The sequence below is a fragment of the Hakea prostrata genome, chromosome 1 (genome assembly GCF_041222555.1).
Source record: "Hakea prostrata isolate BN-2017 chromosome 1, UWA_Hpros_2, whole genome shotgun sequence".
Classification (NCBI taxonomy): domain Eukaryota; kingdom Viridiplantae; phylum Streptophyta; class Magnoliopsida; order Proteales; family Proteaceae; genus Hakea; species Hakea prostrata.
The window spans coordinates 8354242-8372911 of record NC_142600.1 but is presented as its reverse complement, the minus strand read 5'-3'; the positions used below and the strand labels follow the sequence as shown (position 1 = coordinate 8372911).

General features: G+C 37.9%; 1 protein-coding gene across 2 annotated transcripts; it reads left to right on the top strand.

Moving 5' to 3' along the window:
* The first annotated feature begins 1049 nt into the window (after positions 1 to 1049).
* Positions 1050 to 16913, top strand: LOC149027191 (Acyl-CoA N-acyltransferase with RING/FYVE/PHD-type zinc finger domain-containing protein). Of its 2 annotated transcripts, none has more exons than XM_089160245.1 (20): positions 1050 to 1420; positions 1709 to 2462; positions 2561 to 2629; positions 2710 to 2908; positions 3231 to 3330; positions 5626 to 5742; positions 6242 to 6310; positions 6398 to 6479; positions 6610 to 6669; positions 6755 to 6807; positions 6894 to 7060; positions 7378 to 7558; positions 11782 to 11839; positions 11916 to 11972; positions 12056 to 12301; positions 15151 to 15209; positions 15674 to 15730; positions 15857 to 15950; positions 16513 to 16653; positions 16750 to 16913. In XM_089160245.1, exons 2-20 carry the CDS (start codon positions 1719 to 1721, stop codon positions 16834 to 16836), a joined length of 2640 nt encoding a protein of 879 aa, XP_089016371.1. In that variant the 5' UTR covers positions 1050 to 1420; positions 1709 to 1718; the 3' UTR covers positions 16837 to 16913. The 2 variants fall into 2 exon arrangements, with proteins under 2 accessions (XP_089016371.1, XP_089016362.1); XM_089160236.1 differs by having other exon boundaries at positions 1051 to 1420; positions 1706 to 2462.
* The last annotated feature ends 1757 nt before the right edge of the window (positions 16914 to 18670 follow it).

Sequence of the window (18670 nt, the reverse complement as noted above, 5' to 3'; positions counted from 1 at the left end):
CTCAACGAATTTCAAAATTGGCAAAGGTAAAACCACTGGTCATGAATGTTTGTCGATGAGTGTAGAAGGTTCAGTTCAGTTAAGGTAACCTTTGCCAACAACTTTAGAGTATTTTAACGATGAATCGTAGTACTGTTGGGTTTAATCAAATCCCTAAACATCATTCCACTAAGGTCTCCACATTTAATATTACTGATTTTGTTATAGAAGGTATTAGATAACTAATTCATATATTAGATAACTAGGAGTAAGGTATTACATAATATAAAGGTAAGGCTTCACCTTTGGCTCTTGGGAAAGTTTTTTATCGGCTTCGGTGTTCAATTTTATAATTGAATAAGCATATTTTTCTTTAAAAATAATCAATTTATTTTTACTTGTCTTTACGAAAATGAGGCCTTAGCAATGAGAGAAGGTCTTATATTGGCCAATGGTGAAGGAATTGACTACATTATTGCTGAGTCTGATAGCTTGGAACTCATAAATTCCATTAATGGAGGTATGCCAACAGCCGTAGTAGCAAGAGAGGTTGTATCGGACATTATCCAGTTGGGTTTGTCCATTGTGGATTGTAAGTTTTCTTATGTTCCCAGGTTAAATAACAGTGCGGCTGACCGCCTGGCTAGGAAGGCCACGTCTGTTTCGGGGAGGACGTTTTGGCCACTTTTCAATCCCTGGTTCCTTGACTCGACGGAGTTAAGCCCAGTGTGTTGTTCCCGTCTTTCTCAATAGAAGTTTAATTACCAAAAAAAAAAGAAAAAGAGAAGTTTATTCTAGTTTTCTCATTAGTTCCTCTACTTTATAAGCTTGCTGTGGGACCAAGAATAGATAATGACACGTCAGTAATGATGGTGACCACGTAGAGATGGATATCTGTTTGTCAGGGAGGATTGCCACGTGGTATCAGTTACAAGTCAGAACCTAATGGACCTGGGAAAATAGAAAATCCTTTTTTCAGTTTTTATTTTCCGGTTTGATTTTCTCTCGTGTTTCATCCTTCTAGTTTCTTCCATCTCATCTAATCTGGATATTGATATTTTATTAAATTAAACTTGTTCTCTCCCTCTCTCTCTCTCCCCCCATGCCTCTCTCTCTCTACCCCAGCACTGGCTTTAACCGCGACCGCAAAGTTGCATACGAAAGGGATTTGGTAGCTGCCGCGCTGAGCGTTTAGGCGTTTTTTGCAGAGGGGAGGGAAACCCTAACCGTAATTCTAATTTTGCTTATTGTCTTCTTTATGTCTTTCGCGATTATCGTGAACAAAGGCAAATCTTGATTTTATATTCAAATCTGGTAAAATCTTCTTTCCATCTTTATTCCAACTTCGGGGTTTCGATTTGGAAGAGGTTTTTATTGAAGGTCGCCTGGTTTAATGCCATCAGATTTAGTCCCTGGAGATTTGGATTGACGGGCGTCACAGGTAGGGGTTTTTTCTTTCGAAATTGTTCTTCCCCCCTTTTTTCTCGGGTTCCCTTCTGAAGTTGCCAATGATTGGGAAACTGTTGTCAGTAGTCAACCTTCTAATGGATTTCAGTGTTGTTAATGCTTTGAGATGTATCAGAGGCCGTTAAATTCTTAGGTCTACGTCCCTCTGGGCAAATATCAAGCTCATGAATGAATTTTATAGTTGATAATTTGATTTCTTTCTTTGTATAGCAAGTTAATCGTGTACTTGGTTCTGTTTTTTTTATTTCAAATTTCTAAGAAGCGGGTTTTGGATGGAAGAGGGAACTGCTTGTTTAACTGTGTTAACTAATGGGGAGATGACATTGTGCGACTCATCAAAACCTGAAGTGGGAGATGATAATCAGTGGGTTGTGGATGCTAATGAATCAGATTCCTTGCCCAACAAGAAGCTAGTTAAAGAAAATTCAAATGATGACCTGAATTCGGAAATTCTAAATCCAAATGTCTCTCCAAAGGAGAATGTATCCAGCTGCCAAACCATCTCTAGCCAACCCGACGAGTTGGCAAGGGATAACAATTTGGGTGGTGGAGATATTACATCTACAGAGAATTCCAGTATGGAGAGCACGACTGAGGAGGAGCACAGTGGAAACGACTCTGCGGTTGCTGTCCCTACTTCTCAAGTTATAATGGAAGTTCCAAAAGCTACCAGTTCGACTGGGATTAGGAGAATAATATTCAAGTTCAGCAAGAGCAAGGAAGACTATGCACCATCTTCTTCAGTAGGTCAGCATGTAGCTAATGACCCCAATTATGGTGGATCTCGGCAGTATTCTGGGATGAAGTTAGCGAATTCAAGTGCGGACATGTTAGTAGGTCCTCCTAGAAAAGTTTTATCTGAAACGGGAAACATGTTTACGTATTCTCCTAAAACGAAGATGGAATCAAGGATGCCCGAAAAAGTTGTGAACAGCTATCCTACGAATGTCAAAAGGTTGTTATCAACTGGTATTCTTGAAGGAGCTCGTGTGAAGTATATTGCAGCTACTCATGAGGTAAACTGCAGCACCTATGTATTCCTGGAGTTTGCATTAATTACATATTTTGCCTTTTGTGATTCATTGTGTTGTGTCTTATTCCTGTTACTTGTCAGAGAGAGCTTCTGGCTATTATAAAGGGCTCTGGATATCTGTGTGGTTGTCTACTCTGTAATTTTTCCAAGGTATGCTACCTTTTGTTTCCTGTGGTTCCAAGGAAATCTTCTGTTCTCTTGGTGTAATGAATGATAAATGGCTTTTGCAGGTTCTTAATGCTTATGAGTATGAGCAGCATGCTGGGTGCAGTACTAAACATCCAAATGTTAACATATTCCTGGAAAATGGGAAGTCAATTCATAATGTTGTCCATGAATTGAGGCGTACACCACCCAACTTGTTGCCCGAAGTGATTTGGAGTTTGCTTGGTTCATCAATCAATGAGAAATTTTACCTGATCTGGAAAGGTGATCAGAATGTCTTGCCATTGGATATTATTTGTTTGAAGTTAGTTCTCAAAGTAATGAGTTTTATTTGTTGCATCACTGTGAAAAGGGGTACATTTTTTTATTATAATGTACACAAAGTCGCATTTGGGGATGCGTACAATGGTGGCTTAATAATTAATTGATGTGGATGCTGATATGTTCCTTGTGTAGGACATAATTGAAGGGTATGAAATATTTTGTGGCAAACTTTTTGGAAGAAGCATACTTCTTTTTTAGTTGTAGTGAGTAAAGCTGATAAATTTAAAATTTGTTTTGACTGTAGCATTTTCTTGTTCTCCAGAGTCATTCCAAGCTGCTAATCTTCATGAAACCAGTGGAAAGTTTGAGATGGCAAGACTGTCTCAGCTAGAGCTTCTTGATCTGCCTAGTTCAATGGAAAGGTACTGGTTTTGATTATACTGAACATTGTGCTTCTCTTTGATGGTTTGAACCTTGTTTTCATGAATGTGGTCTGTTGGATCTGGGGTGCTTGTAACTTCTCCTGTAGCCCCCTGTTTTTGGGTTCCAGCTAAGAAATTAGGTGAATATCTAGTTGAACAAAGTTTAACTTATCTTTACATTTGAATTGAATGGGAATGGAGATCTTTATAGACTTCCAGACATCAGATCGTTAAAACATACTGTTTTTCCTTTCATGATACATTCTTTCTTTTGGGAGGGAACATCTATTTGTTAGTCATGGCATGTTGTTGGGGTCTGGACCCAAGCCAAGGGGTACCAGTTGGCAAAACTATCAAATTGCAAATTCTAGATGTTCATTTGAATCCAGATAAGAGAGTTTCATACTGCCTCTTGAAGTGACATTGCACAAGGAGATGACAAGTGGTCCCCTGTCTGCAATCACCCATATAAGTGGAGCTGGGAGAAGGGCTCATTTATTAACTATGATTGGCTAATGGATTCTTAAGTAAAGAATGCCATCTAATTAGGAGTAGGATTAGGCTTCAGAGAAAGGACTGATAAATGTGTGGATCTCTATAACAATTTGAGTACAAAGGTTAGGGAAACTTATATACATAAACTGTTAAAATGAGTGGGAAAATGTCGAGATTTCAGCAAAAGTGAAGATGATTAAGTACTAATAAGTATGAGGGTATTAAGGAAGAGATGGAAAAACTATTGCTACCAATTACTAATGAAAAGTGGAAGCTATACAAGTAGTTATTTTAGAAGTTGTAATAATCATCAAGAAATGCAAAATCTTATATATGCACGGAAATTTGGGTGCCAAAAGTAAAAGAAGCATTGAAGAATGAAAAAAATAGGTAAAGCACTAGGTCCAGATGGTATATTACAATAAAGGTGTGGAAGAACTTAGGAAATGGTGAAGTAACTTGGCTAACTAAGTTCTTCAACTAGATATTGGATACAAGAAAAATGGCCAATTAGTGGAGGAGAATTGTGGTTGTGATTTATAGTAATATAGGTATGTTCAAAGCTGTAAAAACTGTAAAGGAATCATGAGCCATATCATGGACTTTTATCAAAGCCATAGCAACATTAAAGGGACTATGAGCTATAAAATGAATTTATGGGGGAGAGTATGACTTGGACAAGAAGCTAATATTTTGGATAGCCAATTTGGTTCTTTGACAGGAAAATAAACTGCAAAAGCTAATTATTGGAAAGTGAGTTCACATTTGGTTGTATTCCTCTAGGGTCTAGGCCCATAATATTTTTAATTTAAATTTTATCACTTCTGTGTTAGTTAGGAAGCAGAATTGCGTGTGGCAAGTGGTGCAGTCTTATCCTCATGCGGATCAAACTGGTCTGCATATTGATCTTGGGAATGAGATGTGGATTAAAAAATAGTACACGTTCGCTAATCCGGAATGAGTTGAGTCTCTAGAACCCTAAAAACTAGAACCTAGATCTACACCAAGCTACCATATGATCGTCTCCATACCTGGAGGATCATCCCTCTACATCGTTGCCTATATTCTGTTTAAGTATCACGGTATTCTGACACCTAGAAATCTAGATTCTCATCCCAAGGAAATTATCCATCTCAAGGAAACCACCCCATAAACAATTTTATTCCTATTGATTGGTTTGATCCCTAACTTCCTGCTCACTCACTTTAACCCATCCTTATCGCACCATCCAAATTCCCAGTCAAAGATGATCTAGGATGTATTAGAGAGACCGCCATTTTTAATTATGATGCCCTAACAGTAATTCCTAGAGGGCCTGTATTGTTGGCAGTTAGAGTTGGTTTTGATGAGATCTTTGCCATCTGGCTCTCATCCAATCGAGGCTAATCATTCGCACCTGTAGGCAAATGAAAACTACTTTACTTTGGTAAGACCATATGACAAAAATATCTGGAGAAGGAAAGAAGAGGTTGATGATGATGGAGATGGAGGTGAAGTGGTATTGTCCCTAGGGTAGTTGTTGAACTTTCCCTTAAACACAAGCCTTGATGCAGAAAAGGGGATAAATTTCCTCTCTTCATCAATAAAAGTTGAATTTTGTGTAGTCCACCTTAACCCCACCATACCTTATTTGGCCTTTATTTGAGAGTGAGAGAGGAGGTAGCTTTGTCAGCACTTGACACGCTGGTTCCGTTTCCCACCCTTCTCCATCATTTGGTTTTATTTTAGTTGAACATTGGTTTGTTATCATTTCATTTTTCATTAATAGTCTTTACTCATTGAAACTTTCTGCTGTCCTAGTGATACTGCTGAAGACAGCGTTGACCTTTCTTCAAGATACATAATGCCAGAATTTCCTGCCGAAGAGATGGACCATGTGCAAAGGAGACCAAAGGGTCGGAAACGTGGGGTTAAGAGGTTGGTATTCTTCTTTTACATGCAACCGCATTTTGCATACAAGGTGGGTTGACCTGATAAGAGGACATGCAACGTCACCCCTGTGAAGTTGCAGGTCTGACCAAGTATGGGATCTGATTCAGAAGTGGGCAGAAGTACCAGTTACTTGCAAGATGTCACTTAATGCTTTAACAGAAATTGGCTAGTTTGTAGTAGTGGTGAATCTGTGAACTGAATTTTGGGTTATGTTTCTTGCTCATTTGGAGCTGAGGCCTGAACACTGAGATGGTGTTTCGCACGTCACATTGACTACACCACCTTTATCTGTCTTCCAAAATAAAAGGTTTAATACATTGGAGGGAGAGAGAAGGGGGGGGGGGAGAGAATCCGTGCTTACCAGCTGAAGTGGTCAGATGGGCTAGCCTTCTGTTTAAGTAATTCTTTAGTCAATGTTTGAGGTTCAGAAAATGTGTATATTTCTTCAATTATTGTGGGTTATCTATTTCTTTATACATTTTAGGTTGAACTCCAATGGTTACAATTTGGTCATGCGAAAGAAGAAAACTGCCGGAGGTAGGGTAAAGAAAAGGTAAGCAATCTATTATATCATTTTACAACCACTTCCTCACTTACCATTGAACGGTTTTGTCAGAAGTTAGTTACATTTTGTTGACAGGGATAACGATCTACACCGTCTACTTTTCATGCCAAATGGACTTCCGGATGGAGCAGAACTGGCTTATTATTCCAAAGGACAGGTTGCTTTGTTTTAAATTAATTATTATTATTATTATTATTTTTTATTTTAAAATTTCATATGTTTCTGAGTAGCATCTCTGGTGTTACCGTTTGAAATTTGAACCTGAGGTTCCACTGTAACTTCTGCAGAAATTACTTGAAGGCTATAAGCAAGGAGCTGGCATAGTTTGTAGCTGCTGCAATACCGAGGTAGTTCAGCTGCCACCCATCACATGATAAAACTAATTATTGTTTTCATTAGGTTTTTAACAGCCTAATTTTTATTGATGAACAGATTAGCCCCTCACAATTCGAAGCTCATGCTGGATGGGGTGCTAGGCGTCAACCGTGAGTGCCTTTTATTCTGTCTTGATGAATTATTGTATATAGTTAGATAAAATTGTTTTCTAGCTGATGTTTTGGCGTACATGCAGATACCGTCACATCTATACTTCAAATGGATCATCACTTCATGATCTATCACTTTCATTGGCCAATGGCCAGAGCCTTGCTGCTAGTGACAGTGATGATATATGTTCAGTATGTGGAGAAGGAGAGAATTTGATCCTTTGTAATGGATGTCCACGGGCATTTCATACAGGTAGTCTTCATCGGTCATATATATTCTTTTTTTACACATTCATTCCAATTGACCTTCCTTTTAGTTGTCCTGTTATAGACATGGCGATTTTAGGTTACAGAAGAATGTCATATTGCTTTCACTTACAAGGATAGTTATCTGCTAGAATATGTTTGCAGTCATTTGCTTACCATGCTGAAGCAATTTTGTTTGAGTCAGTTACTGGCTGGCAATATGTTGTCCGCACTTGATTTTGGCGAGGGTTTTATTTGTTTATTTTAAGATTTTGGGTAGTTTCTGGTTAATTGACTCATATTGCTTTCTCTCTGTCCATACAGCTTGTTTGGAATTACAGTGCATCCCAGGAAGTGATTGGAATTGTCTATATTGCAAAGATAAATTTGATTTTGGTAGAAATGCATCTATGGGGGAATCTTCCACTGTGAAGCCAATAACCATAAGGTTGACGCGAGTTGTTAGAGCACCTGCGACTGAAATAGGTGGTTGTGCTGTTTGCAGGTAGGTTGCCATCTCTGGCTAATTTTTCCTTGAATTTTTTCCTTTTTGGTATTCCCATTGCTAGCCAATAAATAATATAGTATTGATACCCAACATGTCTCAACTTCAGAAAGCTTTCTACTTTATTGGGTTTCACTGTTGGATGATGTGTCCTCTCCGAGAAATTTTTTTGCAAAATTTTATCTTAATTAGTTGATCTACAAGTCCTGGCATTCCCTTAGAATTTATATCGTAGTGCTTTTTTCGAACCCATAAAAGTATTTTATGTTCCCCTGTGATGCAGACCCTATTTAATGAGGGTCACTTCTTCCAAGATCTTTTTTAAGAGAACCAACTCATATGGGACAAAGAAAGGGCTTTTTGAAATGTTGGTTATGGGATATTGGGGTTGTTTGTGGTATGGGTTGCAGTGGGATGATTTTGTTAGTGTGGATAGATTTGGTTTGTTTGGATTTAGGGGAAAAGGTTTAGCTAGGGTTTGGTGGTTAAAGATCATACGTTCTTAAATGATATCTGGGTTGTCAGGGATATTTAGCCCATACTAAGGGAGGTTGATGGATTCCTTGGGATGGGAAACTGCGGTCTATAGGTGGTAGAATGGGTTGAGCTTTGGAAGGAATATAGGTAACAATATAGGGTGATTCCAAAAGTTTGGCTGGGTTTGTATGGTGAAATTAGAAGATATGGAGGACCTTGTCTTTTTTAATTTATTATTATTTTTTTGGGGGGGGGTGGGGGGTGGGGGGGTGGTGGTGGTTTAGGGAGCATGAGAATTCAAGAAAGCATCTATATCTTGAAATTGGTTGGTTAGAATGGGGTCAACTTGAATCTAAGGTCACTAGGGAATGACATACCTAGAGTCTGGGACAGCTTTGACGGTTAGATTGGCATAGGTCTGAATTTGAATATTGGGTGTCTGGGAACTCCAAAATAAAAAAGAAGAAAAAAATAAGAAAAAAGGATGTGGTAGGAGAGGGGTATTGATGTATGCTGCTAGTAATACTTGAATGGAGCTCTAAGGATGGAATGCTCAGATGGAGAATGAAGGTTTAACTCTAACCGTCAACCAGCCGCACATGTCTAAGCTTGATTTCACCTAGAAACTTCCTAGAGTTTGGATCTTCAAACCAATTGACAAAACCGATGATGTAAATCAAGGAGGATGGGATGTATGAAGTTGCAGATTTTCTAGTCTAGGGCAATTTTAGGGTCTGGGGCTTGGCTTCGATGGTTTTGATAGGCCTTGGGAATCTCTAATTGGTTTTGATCTGAAGAGGTAGGGGAAGGGTTAAAGGGGGTATTGCCGAGGCTGGGGAAATGGGGAATAGGTCCAGCAGAGTCGTAGGAGGGTGGGGATGGGTCCTATGGGTCTGCACTAGGTAGGGGAGGGAAGGGGAAAACAGGGTTGTTTAGAGCAGAAAAGGGAGGGGGACGGCGGCGATGGGTTGGACTTACCTGGGAGAGATCTGAGATGATATCAAATGGCTGAAAACTGAGGAAGCTTGCTGGAATCATTGCTTGAAGACTGAAGATGCTTGCTGGGACTGCAGAACTGAACTCAGAACTTGAAGAATGGAAACCTAGACAACCGCCGGTTTCCATCAAAGGAACCTGCCAATACCTCCTTGGCTGCAGTACTTGATTTCTTCCGTGGTAGGCATGAGAATATAGCCTCTACAAGACTTCAAAGTAAAAACAAATTCAGAAGACCTAACTGACTTAGCCTTGGACTCTTTACCAGACTATACAACTCCAACTGAAATAACAGACTAATTGGGAATCTGTAATCAGATTAGAAACCCAGCTGAAACATTCAATCAAATAAAAGAAAAAGACCTAAAAGGACAAATATACTCCTAGAGGGGTGTGCATGACTCTTGTGGCTTCTGCTGGGCCTCTTTTTTCTGTTCACATCAGCCGGGGATGCAGTTAAAAATGTCCAAAAGGGTCAACTAGCTTTGAAATACTTAATTTTGGCCCATGGGTGGGTTCTATTGACATTGCTCTTAATTTTGTGTTTGTGTTTATTGATGTAATGTGCCTAATTTATAAGCCCATAAAGTGGGGGTAATGCTGGTACATGGGATCAATAGTTAATTTTAATATTTGAGTAGCTGTTTAGGTTAATTAGGATACTTAATAAGTCGATAGAAATCTGTTTTGAGTCTTTTAGATTGTCCTTTTTTGATTTAAATTCAGGATTTTAGAAGGTCTATATATATGTTATGAATTCCTGAAGGATTTGTTACAATTTGATGCAACAGGACTTCTTAATAATGTCTTCTTGGGAGATACAAAAATATGGAATACTTCTATTCTATCCTTCTTTATCCTAAGAAATACGTACGAAGGGAACGTGAAATTCTTTAATGTTCCTAATTTGGCACAGGGAAAGATTCTCCTCCTATCAATGAGAGATGATTTCATTAATGAATATGACTTTTTATAAGAATTCTAGTGCTGTTTGGTGGGGCATACGGGGTTGTTATCCTTTTTATAAGAATTCTAGTGCTGTTTGGAGAGGGAAGCTATTGTAGATGCTTGTGAAGATCTGGTAGGATGAATCTTCAGCCACATCAGGATCTGTCTTGATGTCACCAAGAACCCTAGATAGAACACACGTTTGGGTTTTCATCAAAGGCTAACACTAATAGTTACCTTGATTAGTAAAACACTCATAAGAATAACAGAAAAAGCTGAAGCAGATATCAAATAATCAGTCTGTATTCCTCCCATCAATAGACGGTGTACTATAGCACTATAAGTCAAAGTACTCGCTGAAACAGGAGTTAGAAACCAACTGTGTTCGAAGGAGATGCATTTCTAGTACTGGTGGTACTGGACAAGCTCTCAGGGAATCATCTCTTTCTTATATCTGCCTTGTTTTCCATGCGACTAGGAACAGGAAATGAAAAGTTCCATCTCGAATTCCAGGCCTCAACTGCCTGCCCCTCATGGTGTTTCATGATCAGCATTGGAGATGATCAGTGAAGTGGTGGAACATCGAAGAATTTGCGGCTGCAATAGGGATGGGCTGGTTTGGGCTTTTGAAAATAATCCTGGCCTAAATGCTGTTAGCTAAGGCCATTCCCGCCTTGACCCTGACTTGGGGCCTAAAATTATTGTCGTTGACTTTGAACCTTGATGGGCCAAGCAAAGCCCATGCTTGCCCTGATTGGCCTTGAATGGACCGGGTTAGAACAGGTTGGCCCTGTTGCTGTCCTTCTCCCTGGTTGGACTGACCCTGACCTTGGCCTTGCTCCTTGCCCTTGATAAATTTGATATAAATAATCAATTGTTTGAAAGCCTAGAAGAAAATACAGATCTAGATAACATTAACCCTAAAACATAGTAACATTTGGGCAATTTTTCCTTTCTCAATCTCTTTGTAAGTTGGTTTCGTGTCCGTTTGGATTAGGGTCAAAATCAGGGCCGAAGAATTAGGGACAGGGCATGACAAACACTAATCCTAGGTCCTCCCTTGGCCCTGCCCTGCCCTCAGGGCCATAATCTTGAGCCCAAGCCCTATTCAGGCTCAACGCGGGTCAGGGCCATCAGAGCCAAACTTGCACCCATATGTGGAACCACATATTGGATCACCCCAATGTGGCTTGAGCCGGTGACACAGAGTCAGCTTCTATCTACCCTGAACTTAAATTAGAACAGAAATTAAAAGAAATTGAACCAATTGAACCATGATATTGTTAAAACATAAGTACTGAAACAAAGCTGAGTATGGGGATTTTCATACTCAATTCTTGTCCCCGTGTTTTAGGTTCATTTAGTTTGGAATGGAGGGCCAATACCTAATGACCCAACCTTAGGCCTATTCCTAGGGGAAGGAAACTTGTGTGGAGCGGTCTGCATCAAGCTTGTTCTTGAATCTTCTCCAACCTTGTGGTCCATTTTCTTCCTGTTGAAATTCTATCTACCATCCAGGGGTAAATACTTTCATGAATTATAGAAAGGTTTGGTTAACTCTATTTGATTACCTGGAAGTGTCCTATTACTCCTGTAATCCTAGCATGGTTCATTGGAATATCTAGTTTCTTTGTATATTCTAGGAGGAAGTTTTATTCAACCTTCTGATGCAGTTTTTTATTTTTGTTAAAGTTTAGTTCAAAGGATTCTTCCAATTCCTGCTTTATTTTAGCAAAGAATCTTTACTGCATTTGCTTATATAGATATACACTTACCTGCTTTTCTTTGAGTGTTCAATTTAGGGGTCATGACTTCAGTGTTGCAAACTTTGATGGGCGAACTGTGATACTCTGTGATCAAGTATGTGTGCATTTGCTTTCTTTGCATGTGCCCCCCTTCTTTTCTCCTAGTCTTACTTTCGTTTCATTTTCCTCAGTGTGAGAGGGAGTTCCATGTTGGGTGTCTCAGGGACCATGGGCTTTGTGATTTGAAGGTAAGTCTGGCAGCTTTCTACTGTCTTGTGTACTCAATTTGTGCAATTGAACATCTTAATGCTCAGCACATTCTTTACAACAGGAGCTTCCCAAGGACAAATGGTTTTGCTGTGAGGACTGCAGTAGGATCCACTGCACTTTACAGAAATTAATTCGCTGTGGAGCGGAGCTTGTTCCAACTTCAGTTTCAACCATGATAAAGAGAAAGTTAATTGAGAAAGGCCTAGTTGATGCAACCAAGGATAATGTGCAATGGCAAGTCTTAAGTGGAAAAAGTGGCTTTCCAGATCATCGGTTGTTGCTTTCCAAGGCTGCTGCAATATTTAGAGTAAGTTTCTTCTGTAAGTTGTGTATTGTATTATATGAAAATTTGATTAATAATTTTGTATGTAGTTTTGTTTGAAGAATTACAATACTGCTTGTCTGGTCCGAGAACTTTGATCAGTTTGCCTTGGAAGACTTTAGTCATGGTTGCTAGGCTAATTTAAATTTTTTTTTCAAAGTAGTCTTGTCTAATGTTGAAAGAGTACCTGGCTACCAAAAAGACTGAATTGCTTTAAGTTGCCTTGACCCTCCCACAACCCCCACGGATTGTGGAAAACGAATGGGGGAGGGGGGGGGGGGAGAAAGAATTTCATTAGATCATGCGTAATGGCCAGTGGTGTGATGGTTCATTTTGGGAGGGTATCAATATTATATCCACTTACCATTTGGGAAGAGTCTTAAGCAGCCTATGGGGAAGAGACATCTCTCTTTGCGTCTTGGCTGTTGATTGAGAAGTTATTTAGTGATGGTAGATTACTTAATATTGTAATAATTCAGTCTTCATAATGTCTTTATGATTTTATCTCCCTATGAATTTAAAGTGATTTACGGTGAATGAAATTTGAGGGTTGTAGTGTGTTATGTGCATAATGAGGCCCATTCTGGTGTATGGGGGCTAAATTGGGCCATCTTAGCATGGGATAGGTTAAAGTGCTTGACTCATTGGTTAAGTACCTAACATTTAGAATTAAAGCTGGCACCTTGTCAAGGGTTTGTATCCGGAAAGGGCTTCATAGGAGAGGGCTAACTGGAGTAGAGTGAACGCTGCCAAGAATTAAGGGAGCAGAGTGCTGCCACTTGGAGAGGGCTACCTAATGCCAGTGTGTGACCTGCCTAGGGTGAGTCGTTGTGGACCACAATTGCAGAAGCATGATGGTATGTTATGTGCCCATATTGGTGTATGGTTGCTTGATTGTACCAGCCTAGTACGGGATAGGTTAAAGGGCTTGACTCATTGGTCAAGTACCTAATATTTTGTATCAAAGCTTCTTTGGGCAGCCTTGGCTGAGGAGCAGTGACCAGATTATCTCTTCATTTTCTCATGAAAGTGTTCATCTTTATTATTCTAGTAATTTAATCTGAGTTTGGGTAGGAGGTTCTATCATAGAGTAAGAAAGTTCTCTTGCTATTCCGTTGGATGGGCAAACAAATCAACTGTTATTGTTGACAGATTTTCTTCTCTGCATCTTTTCCCTTATCATTTAATGGCTGCTGCAAATCTACGGATATGATTATGGTGATTCGTCTTACTTCCAAGTCTGGGCTTAATTATAGAACTGTTTTCCCGTTCTTTTCGTTTTTAGGTTCAGAAGAACATGCCTCTTAGGGTTTTCAATTATTGCTTGCATAACCTGAAGCTTCCAATGATTTTATCCTCCTTCAGAAAACCCTGGGTCAACTGAAGGGTATTTTTGTATGATATGATTATATGCAATATGGAGGTCATGATGATTTTATGCAATGTGCATATATGCATGGTTATGAAGGCATCACCTAGGCACCAGCCTCCTTGGTGTCGCGTTGGATTTGGGCCTCATCAGTGCCTTGCTGCCTTGATAAGTATGCTTATACGGGTTATAGACACCATATTAACGCAATACTAATGTGCAAGTAGCTTTTAAGCCTATTCATTAAATGTAAACTACTAAAGTTAACAGCATGTGTGCTGTTGCCTTGGACCATAATTAGAAAACCCAGCGACATCTTGCCATCTCAAGAATCTCGATCTCCTGATAGGAAATGGTATATGAAGTTGAAAAAAATACATTGTTTAGAAAAACTGTTGTAAATCTGGGATACGTCAACCCACTTGAGAAGAAATTATTCTTTTTTCTTTCGGGTGAATAAAAAATTCATTATCGAAGTGAAAAAGGACTGCATGAGCCCCCAGGAGAGAGTAGATGATCACGAGTTCATATAAATAGACAATTGTATTGTTGGGACTTGGGAATTATAACATAGAAGACTATTGTGTCAGCACATCATAGTTCATTTCATAAGTAGTCACAATATCGTGTTGTTGGGACTTGGGACTCGGGACTCGGAAGATGGAAGACTATTGTGTCTATGAAATAGCACTTTCCACTGTACTTGGGTGTGTTATATACATTGTTCACTGGACTTTATGGTTTACTTTTATGAATAATTATTTTATATTATATCCTTTCATCTGTTGTTGCACAATTGCTCTTTTTTTTTTTGTGGTCCCGTTATCTGTTGTTATAGCACTCAAACAATGTGTATAGGCAAATACTTCTTAAGGATCTGACACTAAGTTGCAAAAACAGAAGCACTATATGTATGTGCATCTTTCTTTCCACTTGAGTTAAAATGTGTTTCTTAAGCCTAAAACAGACTTCTTTTTAAGTTTTAAGCCTACTGTGGACATTTCCCTACGAGAACTTCAAACAGCAACAAAGAAAAAAAGAGTGTTGTTTTGCTTAGATCTTGAGAAACTCACCTTGTTGATGGAAGTTTGGGGAGAGTTTTTAAACATTGCCATGGACTTAAGGAGGAGTTTGGATGCCTAATGATGCATTGCACAACTATGATAATGTATACATTTGGTTTTCGCTGTTGTCCAGGAATAACTACTATGAAGTTTGCCTTTGTACTTGTGCAATAGAATGAGAGTGAGGTGTTCTGGTCATCTTCTAAAGATCACTCAAGTGTAAAACTGTGCCTTTCGATAACTAAATAGGGTTGGTGGATGTTATGCACTATAAAATGCAAAAAGATAATTTTCAATGGTCTGTAAGTGTGCCGAGTATGGTGAAATTATGGATGGAAATAAGGTCTTGTTCTGCTTGAAATTGGTTTTAACTTGGCCTCTTATTTTTTTTCATTTTACAGGATGGTTTTGATCCTATTGTAATATGTGGTCGTGATCTGATACCTGCTATGGTCTATGGGTAAGTTTTTTTCTCCATTTTGTTTGCTTCTCCTACCTTTTTTTTTTTTTAATTTTTTAATTTTTAATTTTTTATATTTCCCCTTGTGATATGGTTTGTTTTGCCATGTGTGTCTTTGCAATTCTTTTTCTTTTGCGGTTTGATTATTTTGATGGGTTGAAGTGGAAATGACTGATTGGTCTAAGCGGCTCACCAAATGGATAGCCAACCCACAAGCAGGATATACAGCAGTATGGGGGTCTTAATGACAACAGTATTAATAATTGGATCACATATTTTGCCTTTTGTGATTCATCATGTTGTTTCTTATTCCAGTTACTTGCCTTTGTGCCTATGCTGTTTGGCATGTATTAAAAAAACCTGTACTTGCCTATCATTTTTTGTGTCAAGGAGCGATGTAAATGCCTTTGCTGTCTAGCATGTGTTACTTAGATCCATTTCCATTTATTATATATTTTTTTCAGGCGAAATATAGCTGGGCAAGAATTTGGAGGCATGTACTGTGTTGTTCTCTGTGTAGAGTAAGTTACTTGCCCTGCAGTGAATTATCTTCTCATATGCTTATCTTGAGTTTTATTAATTGCTTTTGTTTCACTGTGTAATGTTACTGATCTCATACCATGGTTGCTTGTGTGTTTCAATTGCAGGTCAGTAATTGTATCTGCTGGAATTCTCAGAATTTTTGGTCAAAAGGTTGCAGAACTTCCTTTGGTTGCTACAAGAAGAGGAAACCGAGGAAAGGTAGGATGATGAAATTATGGCTTTGTTGCTCTACTAGCATCCACTGATGGTTTGCTCAAACCATGTGTATGGCTCCATCCTCTGGATCTTACTTGTGTGATGCGTCTGATGGGGTGGTGCCCTCCATTGGATGCACACCACCTGGATTCTATTAAACTCCGACCGCTTAAAACATAGTTCGGTTTTGTTGTACTTAAGTTGGTTAAATGTGCACATGGTGTTTTGAGCAGCTGGGATTTAATGAAATCTACGTGGTGTGCATCCAACGGATGGGCACCACAGGCGCCATGATGTCAAATGCACCAATGAAGCACGATCCAAATCCTTTGCCCCATATATGTGGACTTACTTTGTTGTAGTATCTGATTGCAACGTGAACATGCATATCCCAACACTTGCAACCCACTTCCATTTCTAAGTAAGATGTGTATACATGTGAAATGCTGCTGTTGCATGATATATGTATGTTTCATATATGTTATTTTATGCCATCATCAGTATCTTGTGCGATATTCTTTATTCCTTTTACTGAGAAAGTTGATCTGTTTCTCTGTTCTTGTAGGGTTATTTCCAAGCATTATTTGCTTGTATAGAGAGTTTGTTGTGTTCTTTAAATGTTGAAAATCTTGTACTACCTGCTGCTGAGGACGCCGAATCAATTTGGACTAATAAATTAGGCTTTAGAAAGATGACCGAGGAGCGAGTAAGTATATATTACTTGGTTTCTGGAGATGTTTGGATAGACTTGGTATGGTTGTTGTTCATTATATTCAGGTACTAATAGTGATCCTATTTGCAGTTAATAAAGTATACAAGGGATTTCCAGCTGATGAATTTTCTGGGGACTTCAATGTTAGAGAAGGCGGTGTCCCAAGTTATAGATTGACAGTTTCGCTCAAAACATTCTTGGGTTTCCGATTGGATTTACTTTATTTTATTATTATTAATTTTTTTTTTTTTAAATTACATTGCTCTTCTTTTGCTGCTATTTTGTTTATAGGCAGCACAAATCATTGGTCTGGGGAATTGTTGTAATGAAGTAACTAGTGAAATGGGGAGAAAGAGAGAGATAAGAGTAAGAAGAGATGATGCTTGTACATAAGCTGAGATTGGAGAAACCAGTATCCGTGCATGCAGAAGTTTTAATCATGCATGCATTCTATGCCCTATGGAATTTAATTGTTGTATTGTCTTATAATGTAAAATTCCATTTTCTACTCCCTGGTTCCAACAATGGAGCAGTCAGGACTCAGGCCAGCAGTTGTTCTGATGCTCATATTGAAAATTTTATACGAACTCAAATTATTTTTATATGTAAAATCTCTACTCTTTTTTTTTTTTTTTGGCTAAACCATCTGTGCTTTATCTTGACACTGGCCCGTAAGCTAACTACATGAACCAGGAGTGTATTATGGGGCATGGATTTTTATTTTTTGGGTAAATGATAATTCATTCGAAAGAGCCTGCTGGTAAGGTGTCAGAATAACATGAGACGACCAATGGAGGGATGTTAATCAGTTCTGGAAGCACCGGATAAGGTTTTCAAGCCAATGAATCTTGTGTTGGAACTGTAATCAAGCTGAACCGAATTAAAAACTCACTTGAGAGAACTGCATCCAAACCAAATAAATTAAGCTGCCTGATTCATATTGCTTTTGTTTTAGGGTGAATATCATTTTCCACCCCTTGGATAATATTACTTACCTTCCCTCTTACTTACTAAAGTTATCAAATAACTCCATTCGGTAAATTTTTTCCTTTAAATTTTAGTTTTACTGTTAAATATTTTTTTAAAATCTTAAATTATTTGTAATTAAAAATAACTTTTAGTTTAAAACTTAAATTAGTCTCAATTACTCTATTAGTTAAAATCCCAAATTACCCAATGTTATTGTTAAAACTCCAAAATTACCCATAGTTATTTTAATATTTAATATTTAAAACCATAAAATTACTTTCGATTAATTTTACTCCAAGACTCTAAAATACCCCATTTTTAAATTTAGATATCTTTCTTTCACTGGAGAGAGGACATAAAAAAGGAGAGAAAGAAATAAATGAAAACTTAAGAGAGATGTTTATATTTTTTAGTAATAATTAATTTAAGGGTAATTTAGGGTTTTAACTACTAAAGAAATTGAGGGTATTTGGATTTTATTAATAATATTTATTGATGATAATTTAAGATTTTAACTACTATAGCAATTAAAGGTAATTTATGATTTAAACTAAAATATAATTTTAAGTAAGGGTAATTTGGAGTTTTAAAAAATACATAACGAAATAAATAGAACTTTATAATAAAACCTCAACTTGATCATGCATAGATGGTATATTGAGTACAAATTAATAAAAGAAAAGGGAAATTTTTAGTGCCAACCCTTGGATTACCTTATAATATTAATGTTATTCTTTAAGTTATTCAATTTATCAGTGAGAATATATCTCAATTAGTTTTAACTCATCCATTTTCAATATGATTCGTACATTATAAGTTTGAAAACACTTTTCATGACATATATCTACCAAACTGTATTATTGTCCTTCTGAAATATTTAACTTGCTCAATCAATCCTTAATGGGTTTTTCTAAAGACAAAGTGTCTTCCATATATTTTTACCCAGTAAAAAGTCTGATTGATAAAATTAGTATTTTCAAAGGGTGAGAGATAAATTACTAAATCAGGGCGGCGTTATAAGATTTTTTTTCTTCTTTTCCTT